General features: G+C 33.4%; 1 protein-coding gene across 1 annotated transcript; it reads left to right on the top strand.

The window, feature by feature from the left end:
* The first annotated feature begins 1,851 nt into the window (after positions 1 to 1,851).
* LOC126748730 (homeobox protein Nkx-6.2) lies at positions 1,852 to 19,802 on the top strand. The gene is made up of 3 exons (XM_050458133.1): positions 1,852 to 2,674; positions 13,462 to 13,646; positions 19,246 to 19,802. Exons 1-3 carry the CDS (start codon positions 2,026 to 2,028, stop codon positions 19,408 to 19,410), a joined length of 999 nt encoding a protein of 332 aa, XP_050314090.1. The 5' UTR covers positions 1,852 to 2,025; the 3' UTR covers positions 19,411 to 19,802.
* Positions 19,803 to 20,833: the final 1,031 nt, after the last annotated feature.

Raw genomic sequence — 20,833 nt, 5'->3', positions numbered from 1 at the left:
AAATTTATATAACTCGCTCTATTTTTTATCACTCCACTGAAATGTATTTAAATCAAACATTCAAATTAAATAACGCTAAACATAACAAAAGCGTATATTTACAATTGATGCGGAACAAATGGAGATCATCAAAATTAATAGTTATTAATTATTTTTAAACATAGAATTTTGAGAAAAGGAATACGTTCTTTTTAAATAGTAACATCATTTGATTTCCTAAAAAAAAAATGTGATGTAGATATCCCCTATTCAAATGACACTACACATATTTAGTTACTTCCTGTACTTGTGTAGTTGACTTGTTTTATTATCAGTTGTCATAAGACTAAGTGCATTGATATAACATTATTATTTTAATACATGGTGTATTAATAAAACGTTTAGTTATCAAGTGACAATTCAATTAAAAAGCCTTTTAACAACCCCACGTTAAAACTGCAGGAGTAAAAATCCGGCCAAGTCTTGGAAATATGAAAATACCATTTCAAATCTGGAAACGACAAGCACATATGTCGACACTATTAAATTAAATTTCTTTCTTTGTGAGAAGAATGGCTCAAATTTCTCAAATTCGAATTATCTACTTTACATTCATTTTAAATTTAGAGAGCGCGTGGAAACTTTTGAACGTTTTTAATATTTAATTTCCTTTGATTTATGATTGTAGTCGTGTTCGGATTTAAAATAAGTATGTGCTCTTTTGCCATTCTTACACCACAGCTAGAACTTTGGAAAGTCGATATTTATTTATTTTATAAATATTTTTAAAACAAAAATTACTTGCTTAAAAGTGTTGGGAATTATTTGCAAATCAGAAAAGGGACATTTTTTTGAAATCTTTGGGCGCCAAAAACCTTTACACATAATTTTTAAAATATTTTTTTAAGCTGCAGGTGGTTAGAGGAAGGACATAAAATATTTGGTTTCATTCCTGACCGTTTTCAAGTATTTTTTTTAAATCTTTTTTTTTATTACAAAAAAAATAAATTTAATATTTCTAAATTCAAAAAAATATCTAATCTTTGCTAGCCTATTAAGTATATAGTGTGAAATTTACATCTGGATCAATCGATTATTATTAAAGTATTCAATAGTCAATGGTGTCCCACACGTTGGGCGCCAAAATTTATATTTTATAGTTTTACAATATAATAAAGGGTAGTTGACCCTAATATAGGGGGTATTAAAATAATAATTACGGGGAGTATATAAAAAAAAGCACATAAAATGAAGTGGGCAAACTCGAGGGCATTATTAAGAAGAAGAGAAGAAGAAGAAGAATACTTAACACAGATTTAGTTTAATCAAAGCTCTTTAGGGGAGTAGGTATAGTAAAGTAAAATAGAGTAAAGCAGAGCCTGGATCCCACCACCACCGCCAATATGCTTATGCTAGTAAGGTACAGATTGAGTGTTTCGTATAACAGAGAATAAAAGGGAGCGACGACGGGACGACGGGACTCGGAAAGGGGGATCGTGGGGCGTGCTCCCGGCAAGTGGCAAGGGGCGGAACCGGTTTACAAATAACACGCCAATGAGAGTGTGCGCCGCAGCATCGCGTACCTCCTTTCTGCCAATGAAAAAAGCATTAATCTCTTTCAAAAATAGAGCAGAGTGCAACCACGCAACTACGCGACACGCACCGAATTGCTAACTGCTATAGAAGCTTCTGTAATGGGCTTCACAGTAGCACATATTTAACATGCAGTTCACTGTATAGTATAGATATCCCCCACCGCTCGCTGGCCGCAATTTACCTTTTGCCACGCCACCGCCCACTTAAAACTCACCTCGGCGAGTGCATAGTTTCCTTACAAGTCTCTCGTCAGTTCATTGACGACCAACTATACCTAACCTACCTACTAATCTACACTTTGTTCTTGGGTAATGGCATGTTTAGACGCGATAGTGACGTGATAGTGATTATCGTTTCGGTTCCGGCTATTTAGTTTGCTAAAAAAGACCATCCAAGTTGACGCGGCTAGTTCGCGTCTTATTGCTCGCAACCACGGCTTCCCCGGTTGCAATGACGCAACATAGTGACGCTTCTAGCGACCGTTCTGAGGTCTCAGTAACACCACCACCACCACCGGTTTCGAAGATGCTGGAGTTCGCTACTCACCAAAACCTCAATTTGTTCAATTTAGAGCACAGGAACATGCTGGCGGCCCCGCTGGCGGCCCTACATTCTATGGCGGAGATGAAGCAGCAGCAGCATCATCATCATCTTAGCCCTTCGGATCACATGCACAATCAAGACAAAAGTGATACCGAAGCCCTTCTGGAAAGAACTAGTCTAGAAAGATCAGGTTTGACTTCTAGAAGTCCCTTAGGGGCTACAAGTAATAGCAACAGCTCGCACCAAGGGGCTAATCCTCACGGTATTGATCACATACTGTCGAGGCCTTCACAAATAACTACAGGGCCGCTACATTTTTCACATAATTTAGGTTTTGCTCAGAACTCTTTGGGAATGGCGGCGAATAGTGCTCAGAACGCGGCTAATCCTGGTTTGAGGGGATTCAATATCGCTGCAGCTGCTTTTTTTCATCATCATGCCGCCAATTCTGTTAACAAACCGCCCATGGAATTGGGAAGAAGCGCTGGAGGACTCTACTGGCCAGGGATTCAAAGTCTTAATCCTATTGCATGGAGAGATCGACTGAGTGGAGGCAGTAAGTAAACATAAATAGGTATTGGACTTGAAAATATACTTAATAATATATCTTTGAGACCACAAACATCAAATATACATATATAAGCAATACTAAAAATATCAAGACATTTGCAATAAAATGATTTATTTTGACATAATAAATAAAAGAAGATGGTTGTTCAATTTGTCATGATGCCATTTTTTACTTAGTATAGAAATTTAATATACAGGACGTTTCAAGATATGTGCTTTTTTTTGGCCTCCATGTATTTATTTTTTGCAAATAATCCTCATAATTTGATAAAGTTTCACTGAAATTTACGAAAATGTAAGACCGATGTCTATGAAATATATTTTGATTTGAAATATATTTGATATAATGAAATATTTTTCATAGTAAAAAAAAATTGTTGCCTAACTTAAGTGGTACTGAGTTAAAAAAACAGGCAGGTTGTCGCGCAACATGACGTGCCAAGATCTGTGCGGTTGCGTAGAGACGATAACTCAGCACACTTAATTTTACAACTTTGACAATTCATAACTAAGACAATGTTGATTTTTTAAAAAAAAGAGCGAACTTTTCCTTTTAAAAGTTGGAGAACAGGTGGACATCCTGTAAATCATAATAACTCCGTGGTTCTAATGTTAGGTGTACATTAGAAGTATTTTTTTAATTCCCAAATTATTTAATTTAATTTTTGTTCATCCCAAATGTGAATTGAGATAAAAACGTCACAATTTTTTCTCACTGGTTTAATCTTTCATTGTATATAATAAACTTAAAATCTTGGTGTAATTTTGTTCTTCTAAATTCCTTCAGTTACTTGATAGCTATAATCTTTTGGTATATAATATATTCTGCGTCTATACTTACATACATATTTCAGATCGTCCTGTATATAATTCATAAAATTTTACTCTCGTTTTGGTGCAATTCTTGTTCTACAACATTTTCTTTGACAAAATGCAATATAAAACAATAATCCTTAATAAAAAATAAAATATTGAGTATTATTGATTTATGTGATATTTAAATAGGTAAATATTCAAGTCCATTTCGCGCCATAAACTTTTATATTGCTTTATATCTAAGGATTCTATTGACTGCGACTAATTTGGTAACCACCCCTAATTATATGCATGATTGGTTAAACGAAATTATAAAATGTTAGGGTGTTAGTATATCCCTTACTAGAATTAACACCTGGTTGATTGGAATGTGTGTGTGTGTGTGTGCGCTTTGATGCTCATAAGGTATAATCACTAACTGGTTAAGTAAATAATTTTGAGACTAAAATTATTAGTAGATTTGGAAAATAAAATAAATATGTAGAAAAGAAAAGAAGATAAAATTTAACAAGAAGAAAAATAAAATATAATGACAACATAACTAATAATATAATAAACCTTAAACGAAGGTAATAAAAATTAGTGATATAATTGAGTGAAATGAGCCGAACTGAACGAAACTGTTATACTTATCGAGGTATGCATTGTTATCCATTTATCCAAACGCGCGACGCGATCAAAAATGAAACAACTTAATTTGTTCGCCGATTTAATAGTGTGATTTATAGATGAGAGATTCAAAATATGAAATTGCATGTGGGGTAGAGGAATAAAGGGGCCGGTTTTATGGTTTCAATTAAAAGATACGTCAATGGATGCGCACCGCCGCCGTCCGCCCCCCAGCGCTATTTCATCCCTGCGTTATTTTGACTGCTCATCTGCTTATGGGGTGTCCATTATGCTACACCATTAGAATTAATAACTGCTTTATATTTGAATTAATCATTTAAATTTTTATATTATATATTGTAGTAAAGCTTTATTTGATCTTAACACTTATTTTATGTATAAGTTTCACATTAACAGTACCTCTTCACACAGTGGTTTGCTGCTTTTCTCATCACACGGCAGCAACGCTAGCATGTTCAGCTACAAATCGTAACGCGCTCGATTGTTGAAGCTCACCGACTCAGCGCCGTTCACAATCCAATTGCGAGAAACACTGTTGTCAGAAGTTTTGTTTATTTTAAATCATCTCGTGGTATAGAAATTATACTATTCTGTTACAAAATGTAATATACTAACCTAAAGTCAAGTAATACTAACCTTAGCGTTTTTGGGTGAATTTTTGGCGCCCAACATAAATTTATTTTTTTAGTTTTCTTAGTTAAGAGACAACTTTTATCAGGATTTGAATCAATTTTTCATACCTAATTTTATAACTACGTATACCGGGTCTTGTCCAAGTTTAGTCATTGATTTTAATTGCTTGTAGAACTCAACAAAAATAGTTGATACACCAAAAATCACTTATACAGGGTGGCCATTTGAAAACAAAACAGAGCCTATTTTGGGTCCCTCAGAACATTTGCGAAAAAATCCTCGGACCCGTCAATTTTTGATTCAAGGGGGAAACATTTTTTTGCTAGTTTCGCCCCTCTGAGGGCAAAGCCCTAGCGGGGGTGACAAGGGCCCCCAAAATTTTAAATGGAACGGGGGGTCGAGTGATACCTTATTTTGAAGGTATTTTTATGTGGATTCTAACCCTAAAGTTTTAAATCGTTACTAATTGCCTAGTCGATACAGGGGCTAATAAAAGTTACAAAAACATGTCAACATTTTTTTATGAAAAAAAATGCTTGTAAATTTAGCAGTTAAATAAATACAAAAAATGTTGTTCTCCTACATTGTGAACCGTACTTTCTGTTGTTCTTTTTTAATATCCGTAGGTATCTATGCCAATTCTGCAAGGGAACTCTTGGGTATTGTTGAGACTGTTATTATAGCAATATTTTGAACTGTCAGATCATAGTGTGTCAAACAAATAGCTCTTTAAAGTTAGTTAGTTACAACATTGAGGGTGATAATGGTTTATTTACTTGCTGAAAGAGTTCAAATAATTTCTCTTTTCTTTGCGAACAATAAAAATGCTAATAAAACTGCCCAGCTCTTTAACACACTACAACACCCTAATCGACAGGTCCATCGCAAGTACATTTTGGAATTGGTTTAAAAATTTAGGGAAACCAAATGGATAATCCAGTGGTGAATGAAGCTTCAGAAGTAGCTATTTTAGGCCATATTGTGCAAGATCCTACACTGAGCAGAAGAAAGTTATCCACCGTATCTGGTATTAAGACAAGCAGCATTCAGAAGATATTAAAAAAAAATAAGTTTCATCCGTACAAAATGCATCTCGTACAAGAACTAAACGAAGACGATTTTGATAGGCGAGTACAATTTTGTGAAACTATATCTGATCAAGCCGCCAATGATCCACACTTTCTATTTAATGTATGTTTTTCTGACGAATGCTCCTTTTTCCTAAACGGTACTGTGAATCGTCACAACTGTCGCTACTGGGCTGATTCAAATCCCAGAATATTTCGTGAGGTGCATACTCAACATCCTGAAAAATTAAATGTTTGGGCTGGCATTTTTGGTAAACATATCGTAGGCCCCTTTTTTTACCTGGCAATTTAACAGGAGAGATGTACTTGGAGTTATTAGAAAATAAAATTCATCCAGCATTAGTGGAGATACTAGAAAATAACAACGAGTACTTGGAAAATCGTCTAGTATTTCAGCAAGATGGGGCGCCACCCCACTATGCTGGAGGGGTTCGTCAATATTTGGACCAAACGTTTCCAGGACAATGGATTGGAAGAAGAGGACCTATTGAATGGCCTTCTCGTTCCCCGGACTTAAGCCCGTTAGATTTTTTTTATCAGGCAATTTAAAAACTAAAATTTATGCTAGTCAGTCAACATTGCTAGACCATTTGCGACAAAGAATAATTGATAAATGTCGTCAAATCACCCCAGAAATTTTGCAAAATGTACGAGAAAGGTTTGAACAAAACCTGTATTATTGTATGGAAGTCGAAGGCTAACATTTTGAATATTTACTTGATTGATTTTATCTTTAAGCCCTTTATTTAAAATTATACTTTTTAACATTTTTTTTTAACTTTTATTAGCCCCTGTATCGACTAGGCAAATAGTAACGATTTAAAACTTTAGGGTTATAAAAATACCTTTAAAATAAGGTATCACTCGACCTCCCGTTTCATTAAAAATTTTGGGGGCTCTTGTCACCCCCGCTAGGGCTTTGCCCTCAGGGGGGCGAAACTAGCAAAAAAATGTTTCCCCCTTGAATCAAAAATTGACGGGTTCGAGGATTTTTTCGCAAATGTTCTGAGGGACCCAAAATAGGCTCTGTTTCGTTTTCAAATGGCCACCCTGTATAAAAGTAGTCTTAAAACGTTTTTAGTTTACTGCTCTTACCGTTTATTAAAGTTTGTGTTACTGCATAGATTTCCGTACGAACCTTTGGTTCGACCAGTTGTATCTGTATTTGAATGGTGCATATTGCATTTATCTGATTATTTTGTGGGGAAAAATGGCCTTATGTTTTCGAAAACAATAAACTAGTGAACATAATATTTACCTGGAAAATGGAAAGTGCAAACAAAATGCAAATGCGGAAAGGTTTTTTTAATCATCGGGCCCCATGTATGTTTATTAATTTAGTTATTAGACTACGTGACATAGGATATTTAAAAGAATAAGGAGGTCATGCTGGAAGAGCTGCTAAATCTGAAATATTACAAATTTAGGTAGACATTTGAGAAATGGACGAAGACAGCCCAACAATGAGTATTAGAACCATAGCCGCTCAAGTCAAACAATCATGGAAAAAAATCTAATTTTCGACATAGATTTTCATTGTTTATATTTGGGATGTAGATTTTTTTCGACACAATTTGCCACAATTATTAGAAGATGTTTCTTTAAATGTGAAGCAGTATATGTGATTCCTCCATCAGATTTTAGACCAGAATTTCATAAACATCTAAATAATGGGTTTCCGAATAGATGGATAGAGCGCAATGGACTCATTTGTTGGCCTTCTCGCTTCTCGCCTTGCGATTTTTTTCTGTGAAGTTATTTGAATCAATTGACATATTATGATGGAGCAGTAAATACTCCGGAAGGACTTTAAGAGCGGATTAAAAATTTGTGCGATTTAATTCGTTGACACCAGAATTTTATTTTGGAAGCTTGTAAAGAGTCGTGGATTCGCCAAGCAACATTTTGTGTTAATCAAACAAATGAGGATAATTTTTAATAATTTTTGTAAAAGCGGTAGCCATTTATCTTAATAAAAATTAAAAAAAAAAAAATCTATTAATGTGAAGTAACTCTCTTAATATGAAACTTGTATGTAGGTGATTTTTGGTATATTAGTTTCTTTTGACGAGTTCGAAAACACCCTGGATATTTTATTTAATGACAAATATAAAATCGCATTTATAACCTCTAGAATTTCGGAAATCCGATAAGTGAGCCTCCAATTTTCAATAGGACAAATAAAAACATTATCACAGTAAAGGAAATAAACTGTTCTTTTGAAGAATGATACTCTCCCCCTGGACCGCCCAGAGCAAAATTTTGAACAAATGTTTTCTTAACCAAGTGTAGCGAAACTTTTGTCTTTGGGTAATATTTAGTCAGAATGTGGTTTTACGGTTTGGTTGAATTGATAGTTTGTTTGGAGAAACTTACATATAAATAAAAATAATCTGATATTAAATGAGCTTAGAATTAACTATATTAGTAAAAATTTTATTAAATTAGAAAGAAATTTAATACGCTACTGATTTTGTCCTTGTTTAAAATTTAAACTATAAAAGTTCGTGGCAATATAATCGTGTTCGTGCTGCGTCAAACGATGTCAAAACATTTATGCACATTTATAGGGCCGAACCCATTTACCTGAAGGAATATGGAAAATAAATGACAGCTATAAGCTATAATCTTTTATTTATTGGAATATTTCATCCTATATCAGTGATATTTCCCATCTGGATATTGCCTTTTATATACGCAGAATAAGGGATAAGGTTTTTATTATCTGTTTTTCTTCCTTCAAAAATATTTCAGCTTCGTTTTTGCTTTCATGAACGCTGAAAGTAAATTAAAAAAAACCGATTTATACGAGAATGAAATAAAATTAGATATAATCAGAAAAATGTGGCCTATAGCTACTTCAAAATTCATTCAATTGTATATTTAGCCTTTTTTCCAGCGAAAAATTCGAATTTAATATTTTTATTTCGGTAAGATTCTCCAGTAAAGAAGCCAGATGTCGATATAATAATCTATATATGCTGACAACGCAGGGTATAGCTTAAGATGGGCCTCACGGGACATATAAGGCCCGAACAAATTCAATAATATACCTATATATTCCCTCTTGTGCTAGCTTTATAACCATAGACGGGATATATTTGAAAATTGTTACTATGGAATTTTTTTTTCCGATAGAAGTTCTTGTAGAACGTTCGCTCCTAGTTATGGATGTAGCAGAATAATTCTTGAGCCAAAATTAAATATCACGCAGTTCAATAATATTTTTTAAATTGATGTTCCGATTGAATACACAAGTTGAGTATTAAAGTGAAATTAACTTCTTGGCAATAGCTATCGTTAGAAATGACATGAAAAGGGGGCTTAAATTGTCACCCCCGCTAACCGTATACCAAACATACGTCCATCGGTCTTAATAAATTAGAGGATCATTAATAATGCGCAATGTGTTCGGATATGGCTCCGGCATGTTGATAATTTCACGTTCTCTGCTAGTTTACCTATTCAACCCTAATTCCGGTCATAAACAGTAATATTCGCACGCTTACACACCGCCGAGCCAATTGTTGATCTCAAATGTTTGTTTCTCCACATCATACAAACAGCAATATTGTCGGGCCATCTTCCTATTTGCTCGCACCTCTTGATAATAATGATTTTGTTGACATCTGGCAAACAGGTCCGTTCGTTTGATAAACATAAATATTAATACCTTGTGCTTTCGGGATTAACGAGATTTGATCAAACGCATCTCTACACCTTTTATTCTCTTCTTCCTCTTCTCCTATTATTTCATCACGTCACGTTGCAGGTGTTCACATATTACTTTATTATATACTAATGAAAATTTTTATATTGTAATAATCGAATGAAGGGACATTTCTAGATTGATTTTTGAAATCAGTTACGGTTTAAATTATCAACGTTAATGATTTACTTTAATTCAATTAATTTAATATCATTATCAATTAATAATAATATATCCTAATCCCAATATAAACTTATTAAGCAAAATATCATTACATATATCCAAACAAAATGATTAAATAGACATTCTTATTTAGAGTGGTAAGCGCCATATGCTTTTCTTCATTAGTCGACTTGATTACGCCATATCAATAGCAGTTTCTGTTATCGGATAAAGAGTGGCACATGTGTTTGTAACATTATTACATCGTATATCACAACATGAAACAAAAGGTGATTCGGTATCCGAAATTGATGCCAAATAAACTAATTAGGGCTGGCCCAGTTGATTATTCAGGCTCCTAGGACAAACTATTCTTCGTCGTTGTTTAATTAATTAGACAGGACAATTTTAGTGAAATATTTTACCAACCAAATCAGTGACTTAAATTCATCTACCCTTATTGGACCTATAAGACAAAATGAAATCGTAAAAAAAATTTAATGAGGAGGGAACTTGTACGTTTTATACCAACAAAACTAATTGCTGTTGCTACGGTAAAATAAATATTAATCAATAACAACAAATTAACTTTATTTGTTAAGCAGTAATAAAAAAAAATATCTTGTTTATAGTAATGATTAACCAAAAGCCAGAAAGGAATAAAATTTTAATATATTATGTTGTTAATACAGCAAACTGCATTGAAATTACAACGTAATCTCGCCATATGTCAAGCTGATAATAACATTTATTCGACGAGGAAAGGGCTTTGTTTACGGCTCAACGTAAACGTAACAGCTTGATTATGATTACTATTAGCACACCTAATTTTCACCTGATGATAAGATTCAAAGCAACGTACTATTATTCATTTTATTTGAATTGTGGTTTAATTTTATTGCATAAAATATATCAGTGCAATTTAAAAGAAAATATTGTTAAAAAAGAAAGAAAAAAAATGTGCCAAATTATGTAAGACAAAATCTTGTGTACAAGCATCCTAAGAACTAAGAAAAATATGAATTCACAGAAGTTAGAGGAAGTAAATGAAACATAATAGTAGAAGAAAGTAAAAAATATTAAATAACATGAAAATGATGTTAGAACACAGGTCAATAGGTATCGTTAAAAAATTCATCAAGGCTCTAATATGTCTTAGTTAATAATCAGTTAATATGTAGAGGAACACGTGACACATTATTTTCTATTTCTCATTTTAAGCTTCTACTTAGAAAAATAATGATTTAATTTGTACATGAAAAAATAAGGTAAAATTAATCAGAAACTATTTCAGTTGCATTAATTGGAATGCAAGGAAACCAAGGCTGTAACAGAAGAAAAGGCTCTGCCAAAAATTCTTTCTATATAATTAGACAAAAAGACAATACGGTATTGCATGGAATTTAATAGTTGCAGATGAGAATGTTATTCGTGTCGAAGAAAGAACATGCATTTTTAAGTCGGAAGGCTTCAAGAAAAGGACTACTAAAAACGCCAAGCAACATTTAAAGAAGCTATTTTCACTAATTTTGTAGATTCTAATATTTAATGTACTAATCAAATTGGTGCAGCAAACGTTTACGAAAATAATTATATAGAATTTAATACAATGTTCCCTAACAACAGTTGATGTTCTCGGAAACTGTCCGGACCTAATTTCGTCCTAAATAAAAGGGCCAAAACCTTTATTATTAGCGTAATATGACGTAATTAAGCAGAAGATAAATTAGGAATCAAGATGTCAGGATAACGACAGGGATTACAAACAGCGAGACATAACGGGAGGCTGTAAGAGTGTGTTAGCCGTTTTGATAAGCGAGATGGGGCGATACTAAACTGAATAATCTCTTGATTCCACTATCTACAAATATAATTATACGAACGGGGTGTCTTGCTTTAAACAGCTTGCTGCTTCATCGCTGAAATGGCTTACAGTGGTTAGGAATTACGTTTGGGGTGGCCGCTCTTTCTCGAATCTCGCTAGTTCGATTTTAATTGCTTTTACTTTATTAATATGAAAAGTCTTACTTATTTATATCATTTAAGGTGTAATTAAATTGTAGTGGCATCAATATCAATCAAAACTGTTTCTTTTACACAAAATATGATTAATTTTAGCATAATTTATTAGTAACTGAATGTGATATTTTCCGAGTAAATTTGTGTGTGTGGCCCAGTGGTTTCCGGCGGCTCCAGGGCACATCCCGTCTCGTCGCGGCACCCCCTACTCTTCTTCCCTTCTCTTTCCTTCATCCCGAATCCGGTTGCTAGGATACCGCCTCCGGAAACCGCAGAAACACTTCTACAATGGTGATGCTTGTTCTACACGACACGCACAACACTTTTCCTAATACGGAAGATGAATTGAGATGATAACAACATTTCCCTTCTTCGCCGTTCTGACACTCAGCGGCGGCTCGTTTAAAAATTAACGATTACTTTATAAATTTTCATCGACTTACTTGGTTTATTAAATTAAAAATAGACAAAGTACTTGCTTGTACAGCTTTTGACTTGAAAACAATCTACACCCAGAAAAATGAATCGTTTGAATCAACGTCTTTAGGTCTCTCATTTTGAAATAGTTAATTCATCAAAAAAACTTTTGAAAGAACACACATTTGAGCGTTACCCAAACTTTAAAAACGTGTTAAAATATATTTGTTGAGTTAATATTTAAAACTTTATCTCAACAAACTATAAGGCGTAAGTAGTAGACATTTTCTGCGTATGTTCATTTGAAATTTAACAAATTTTCTTAAACAAGAAGTCGCCTAAATTAATATTTACTTGGTATCAGATTAATGCAAACTATTTTTGTACATTGATTCAAATACTTGACAACTATATAGACACATCTTACTAAATCAGATTAACTATGAGCCATGATGGCTGTATTATCCTAATCAGACAGCAGTTTAAGGTAGAGTTAAAAAAATTATATTTCATTAATTTTAAACGCTCATCTAAGCATTAATATTTGATTCATTAAAGAATTTCACACTGCTTAATGAATGCTTTTTATTTGACATTTTTACATATTTTGTCAAACATGTAATATTCATCAAACGTATTTAACGTTTAAAAAATGTTGATTTAACAGTTAAAAGTTTTTTTTTGTTTCAGTGTACAATTTCACACTACAGAAAGGAAAAAGGAGATTATTTTCTCTTTTCTTATTTTGAGGAGCTTCAATAATTCAGTATATTAAAAAAATATATTTTAATTTGATATTTAATAGTACTTGAAATGCAGTCCAACCAAATGAAAAAGTTAAAATTACTTTAAGTAATCAATTAAATGTTCATGATAAATCAACGATCAACGAAGACTTTGGTGAAATTATATTTAAATAAGACAAGAAAACAACAATCGATTAATATTAGCCAAAATTTAAGTAAATCTCGAAGAAAATGTGTGGGATCATTTTCAGCCGTTCTTTTCCACCCTTGTCATGTTTTTCTGCGGTGTTTCGGTCGGTAACATGTGTTGAGATAAAAAGGATAAAGAGATTTCATGCAATAAATGATCTCCTTGAACTGAATTTATATTCCGGTGCCGTTTCCCCTTCTTCATATATATGAATTTGCTTTTCAAATGGAAACTCTTATTATTAATAATTCCTTGTTGAATTTAATTTTCAGCAGCGCTTTTTCCTTTATGAAAACTCGAATGATGAATTACAAAGAGTTTATATTTTAATGTAAGAATAATAAAACAATATCCTTGTTTTAGTGAATCAAGGAAATATGGGTGGGCTAGGACCTGATAAGGACACAAAAAAGAAACACACACGACCGACCTTTTCGGGTCAGCAAATATTCGCCTTAGAAAAGACTTTTGAGCAGACAAAGTACCTTGCTGGACCTGAAAGGGCGAAACTTGCATATGCATTAGGAATGACCGAATCACAAGTAAAGGTAAGTAAGCTTATTAAATCGAAGCGTCTACCGCTCTGTATACCAAAAGATGGTAACAAATCCCCTTTTGCTATAATATTAAAATAAATCCAGATATTCTACATGCAGATATCATCTGGATTTCAGATAAGTATTCGACTGCTGCTCTGCCCTGGTACAAATATCATTTTACTCCACCCCCACTCAGCACAACGGGGGGCGAAACAAGCCGTAACTAATCGGTTTAAAGGGCGTAGAAAAGGATGAGGTTTTAAAATAACTTGCGGATACGCTGCGTGTTCTTGCGTAGTAATACAATTAAAAATACCATTAAGTCACGTGGCCGGCACACGACCGTTTCACTGGTTATCCGCGTTACCGACGATCAAAACACTTGCCAAATCTTCGTTTGATTTATTTTTTTTGACGATTTACCTGATATAAAGGACGTTTATCTCTTCAGATATTTAGTATCTGCAATTTTGGTTGAGTCTACCTTAACTCCACTAAACTCAGTAAATGGCGCGAATAATAAAAAAAAAAAAAAATAGGTAGGTATATAGGTTTCTATCTTGAATTAAAAAATTGTGGTAAATATAAAAGATTGTGGCGCCCAACATGAGGTTTCACGCAGCTATAAATTCAGAAAACAATAATTTTCAAACTAATTATTTGATTATTTTAAATTTTTTTATCTAATCTTACAACCCACAAATAACATGAATATTCCTCATAGGGCAAAATAAAAGAAAATGATAATTTTTAAAGGCAAACGTTGTAATATTTAAGATTTCAGACCTCAACATCTAAGGGCCGTTAAAGTCGCCCCCGCTTTATTAAAGTAAGAGCACCTTAGAGGATACAAGAAAAAATAATCTGGACAAAATCCTCCCAGCGCTACATTTTAGCCGCCGAGTAATCCTCGTAAAATCCATTTAAACGCAGACTTTTTAAAATTCTTCTACCTTCATTACTTTGCCTTGCAAAAATTAAAAATTAATTTTATCTCGTTACAAGCTTAATTAAATTAAAATGTGAATGACTCTAGCAGCGGGTGTCGAATTATGAACGTTTTAATTTTTTTTTGCTTTTGTTTTTGGAGGGTTGATACTGTTGTTGTTATCTTTTGAGGACTTCAGAGAAGAGTGTAATGAAGCTGAATGAGATTTATCTGAGCGGCAAAAACCCAATTACGGTTTTAAAATTTGCTGATTCATTTCGAGTAAATTATCCCTTAATCGGAGCATTAGATCAAGAAAGCTCAAGTGGGATTATCCGTTGGGGTTGAAATGGTTTGTCCACCCTTGTCCGTACTTAAAAAGTTAACCGGATTCATCCAGGCGTCACGCCGATCCCACGTCCCGTCGATACGTTCACCGTATTTAGCTAATCGCCTGGATGACAGATACAGTGAATAAATTTTGTTGACGTTTTAAAATTTCGTTTTTTTTATATATGCGCAGGAGTGATTAATTAATATCGGCTCCATTCGCCATGGGATGGGCGGAATAACTTACAATCCTGTACAAGTGTCCATTAATTGTTATTCTTACTATATTAAAATATGAAATAGCCTCAATTTTCCATTAAATTAAGGGTAACAAAGCAGAACCACCCTTCGTTTTATAAATAACAATAAGATAAAGGGAACATCCCCGATACCGCGTAACGGGCTTATAATTGGGGGATTATAGATTTAACGGGATAAATTTAAATATTCCTAGTTGACAAAGTTCGCTTAGGGGTAGTTCGAAATCCCGATATTTTTTATCAACGTCGTGGCTCGCGCTTAAATCTCCGCTATCAGAGATTCAATAAAAATGCAAATTCGGGTGAATAACAAAGGCAAGGGGACATTTACACTTGTTTAAAGATTCTCTTCCTCTGGGACACCAATGCTCCCTGGTTTCATTAATTTTGGAATCCACGATCCGTCCTGGGCAAACTTAAAATGGCTTAATTTTTAAATTAAAAATTGCCTTAATTTTTTTTGGGGTTTAAAACGAATGGGGTGTTTAAATCTTTGACGAAACTTTTTTTTCTTCTTAGGTTTATGTTAAAAAATTATTAATTTGTCAATATTAATGTTGGGGAGAATATTGAAATATCATTTCTTAGTAAGAATGGTAATAATTTTTCTTTAAATTGTTCTAAGTAAAATGGAAAAAAGTCAACACAAAACAAAGTAAACATCTTAAAAAACAACGAATTCATTTTTCAAAAGGAACAATCAAAAAACTACTTAATAAACGAGCCGGCAGCCCATATCTCTAACTTAATAACAAAACTTTGGACATTTCATATTAGCCCTTAATGTAATCATGTTGCTTGGCTTTATTCAATCAGTTTATTCTTGGGGGTGCAAACATGTGACGCGGAAGTATTGATTCCTCTTTATCCCCTATTCATATCATGACATATGTGTCATATATTGGTAGATTACCATTTTAATCTTCCTGGTTTTTAGTTAAGTTTTTTCCGGTTTAGTAATCTTAGAACCTCTAAAAGTTCAAGCAATATATTTAATTTTTTAAGCCTTATTAAATCAATTTATATCTAAATTAAGGCAGCTTTGTTATTTATTATCATTCTTGTTTATAATCGATTTTAAATTTGATAATCGACGGGGCTGCGAGTCTGCTGTTAAAATAGTGGATTTATTTTCAAAACATTTGATGATAGATCTCATTCTCATTCTCATAGTTTCAAAAAAAATCGTGTTATCGATCTAAAAAGAAACATTTTGATAAAGATCATGTTGCTCTTATTATTTTTTTAACATACTCACTTGATTCAGTTTAAAGTTGAAGTTAAAGTGATAAACAAATAAAATACGGATTTAATCTCAATTAACTAAATGATATTATTCACGGTACATTTGCTTCGTTTAGCGCTTAATTTGAATTATAGCCTCGTAATAATGTGGGCTATTAGACAGAGGAACGACAGAAGAACAGAGTTTCTATACGCTTTGTTTTAAGCAGGACTGTACTCGTTTGAAATTGGGGGTTGCTTCAGTGAGGGGTAAATTTTTAGTTTTATTTTACCATAAGCGTTTAGGTCTTTTAAGTTAACATTTAAAAATATATATTTCTGATGAAGTAATATTTCATTTTTCTGCAAAAAAAAAAATGTAATATTTAAAGTTATAATGTTAGACTATAGTAACTTATTTTAAGTATATATAATACATAGCTACAGGATATCTTGCAAAGTAAGGCACTAATTTATATTAAGATGATATTTTTTTAAATTTGTTGCTATGGATACTCTTGTAATTTTTTTTTTGTTACAGTAGTTGCGTCAGTTTGACAAAAATTTGCACGGATTAGTGTCATGTTTGTTTTTACAAAAGACGAATATGCAGACATGCTATTTGTATACAGATATTGTAACGGAAGTGGTAGAGTAGCATTGGTTGAATACCGCCGCCGGTATCCAAATCGAAGAATACTTAATAGACGAGTATTTGGAAGAGTTATTAATTAAATGAAGGCAACAGAAATATTTCCTGGTTTCACCCGAATTACGGTATGGAGAAATTTGATTTCTATCCATTTGTTCTGCAAGCAGTCCGAGCCTGCAGCTCACTGATCTGGATGCAGTTTTTGAATTGGCTTATTACATGTGGTAATTTGGTTATTAACATTTTGTTCATAACATGACATCAAGCTACATTCAGCTGAGACGATGTCAATAATTTGAGGAATTCCCATTCTTGACAGGTTGACAGGAGACATTTGCAGTTTGCCTTCATTTCATACGGACATTTTTTTTTGCGTTTGATTCGAATTTATCTAAAGAACACGGAGGATAATTTTGTTCCTTACCTCGCCGGACACCCTATATATGGTAGATAAGTCACAATTTTAAAATAGGATTGGTAAATATCGAGACCTATTCGATGTTGATTTAAAAAAAAAGATCTCGAATACGTCACTGCATCCGACGACCCCCTTACGAGATGTCAATGGGGTCCGTAGACCGAGCTGTATTCCGCATGATGTATCGTTTTTAAGGGAGGGTTTGCAGCCACCGCGGCATAATCTTCTGACAAATTGAATAAAGGCGGCACAAAAGCTGGGGAGGTTGAGGGGCGCTACTTGTTTATAACAAACATCGTCATAGCTATTTAGATTTAGTCGTCCTGATTGATAAGGCCGAACCGAGTCACTAGCAGGGACTACTAACGAGAAAATTTGCTGCACGACTTTTCCTCCACCTGCTCCTCTTTTCCTTATACCAAAATATTTAGGAGATGGAAAAAATAACAGTTTTATGTCAGACGTTTACATCGTCACTTATATAAACACGTTGGAGAGTGATATTTTTTTTTAAATTTTATTTTCAGAGGTTCTTTAACAAAACAGAATATAAAATCTGAAGTAGAAGTATTAGAGTGCTAAAAACTCAATTTGATCGAGTACTAAGCCAATTAATCATCAAATACTATTTCTGATGTATCTACAATTACTAAACTATTAGTGGTTCCTTCTTGTTAAATCCTGCATTATATGTAAATGAGAGTCGTTAGAGTGTCGTTAACCGTAAATGTAAGGCAACCAAATCGATTAACGCTAAATGACTAGGTAATTAGCTGTGTATGTCGCTGCCAACTGTCGGGGATGACAGTGGTTTATTCCGGAGCTTTTGGATCATACCCTCCTTCATTTTTTATCTTATTGCTGGATAATTATATGCAGATAAGTTTGCCCGAATTAAGACGGGGTCGGACAAGTTTTTTGCATTCACCTTTTTTTTCTATTGCTCAAAAGATATAAAGACGTTGCTATTAAGAAATATAATTATTGTGAATCGTGAATACTATATTAATTTTTTTATATTTTAATGGACCGTACTTGTATGGATTGTACTAACCAATAAATAAATTGAGACTTAAATATTTATAACATATAGCAAAATAGTAACCAGAATAAAGGATACAAAGTTTCAAAAGGGCATCAATCAATACATTTTTCCGCATTCTGCATTCAGTATAGGGTTTGGGACGAAAAAGCGTGGAAACGATTGTACATCAATACACCATGGCATGGCAGGCCGCAATAAAATATAAAAAACCGTTCGTTCCTATATACGTCAGTGAAATATGATGAATCAGCGGGCAAACAGACAGCAATGGCGTCGAAAACCAGCCATGGATGGCCCTTTCTGTTCCACTGTCGTTTTTGACAACCAATCCGGTGATTTGATTACGGTATTTTCAAGCGTCGGGCGAGCGCTACCGCTTGTTAAAATAAATGCTTTAATTAGGTAACTAATATAGGATCAGATGAGATGAGATGAGATGGGATCAGTTTCAACCCCCTATTTTAACAGGCCAAATACTGAATGGGAATCGCTTCTTTTATGTCGAACGGTGGTGCGCACAGTTAACGTTGATTTCATTATATTATCATTCGCCGTTCCCGATCATAGGGCGGCTGTTTGTTTAGTTCTCTTCTTTTACGACATTACAATAAATATATACAGATCGTATATACTCTACTATAATAGAAGAGCTAATATGGCCTCCCGTATTTAGACTGCATTTTTTATACCCACATATCCGCTCATTAAATACAAAAACAAATGTTAATAGTTTTTTTTTTGTTTATTCCAGGTATGGTTTCAAAATCGTCGAACAAAATGGCGAAAAAAACACGCGGCTGAAATGGCAACGGCAAAGCGAAAGCAAGAAGTTCTGGACAACCAAACCGACGAAAATAGCGACATCATTTCAGATAATGAAGATGAACATTCGAGTAAGCGACAAAACTTGCAATGAAGCTTCACCACTTCAGTTCGGTAAATTCGAGTTATGGAAACCTTAATTGCCGAGTTAGTTCAATTTTCAAATTTTTATTCTGTGCGTTGACTGAAAACAATAAACCAATTTAAAATCGGTTTGATGTAAACCAAAGTGAAATTGGAAATTTCCCGACGATTATTTGCTTGTCTTTTTGCTCTTATTGTATATTGACATATTTCGTGCATTATTAATATTAAATTTTGATATATGGAAAAGAAAAAAAAATTAAAATTCAAAACTAATATTTTCAACAGCTTGAATGTTGGATCAAGATACACTTTTATCATACGCTAATCGCTCTTCTACTTTTTAATTGTTAAAATTTTAGTATCGGATATTGAACAAAAACCTTTATTATTAAATATGTTTTTGCAGGGTGTAATTCTAGCATAAGTTGTAAAAAGTTATTGTAAACATATTCCGATACTTTTATTTCGAATATAAATATGTTTACAAGAGCAATTGATATTTGGTCCTCCTGTAAATGTTATTTATTTAAGGACGCTCTGTATATTTCTGTAAATAGTTTAGCGCCTAAGCTAAATATATTTTATGTGATTATAAACTATTCCATAACTCCGTACTAATGCTTTTTTTATTAGTAAGTTGTAAATAAACCAAATCGTAGTGATTTCTGTGTTAGTAATGTGAAAGTGATATGAATAGATGTAAAAAAACACAACCAAACTTGTAAAAATGTCTCATATAATTAATTGATAATTATTTGAATGAATTTTCTCAGTTGTAACTTATCTTAGGCAACTTTAGTTCGGCAAAAATTAATAATAACCGAAATTTTTATGTACTTACTTGGTGTTTTATTTATCCCAAACAAATCAAGACCAAAAGTAAGAGAATAATTTTTTATTAAACTGTTATTATGTTGTTTTTGAATGTGCTGACTATTCCTTTCATTCTACAATAAACGTTCAAATCCAACTGCCTTCCCTCATTTTGGAAAATTCTGAAAGGCCTACAACAAAGTAAAAAAATGTCAAAAGCTGCTTAACCAGATCCCTATTGACCTAAATGTCCCAGTTTCCTGTGCTAATTCCCTTTAATAAGCCTTATTGGCACGTAAAGTGAGAAAAGATCAGTCAACTAAAGTCAACGATGCAGAAAATGAAAGCAGCCAGGGTGTCGGACCATAAAGCGCGTAGTTGAGGCCCTTTGGCACCCGGCCCTCGCACACCTGGGAGTATGAATATCATTCTTGTTACAAATACCAATGGGTTTAATTACAGGGTCGTGCTTGCGTATCTTGGTGTAGAAATTATTAACAATAATATATTTATTTTTGATCTTAAAGTAAACCAATTAAAATATCTAAACATTTACATCAAGAAAGTTTAACGTCCTTAGTACGAAATGGAGAGAAAGTGTCGCAGTTATAGAACTT

Source organism: Anthonomus grandis, chromosome 22 (genome assembly GCF_022605725.1).
Source record: "Anthonomus grandis grandis chromosome 22, icAntGran1.3, whole genome shotgun sequence".
NCBI lineage: Eukaryota > Metazoa > Arthropoda > Insecta > Coleoptera > Curculionidae > Anthonomus > Anthonomus grandis.
Note: the sequence above shows the minus strand (reverse complement) of the source record. Positions and strands in the feature narration are given on the sequence as shown.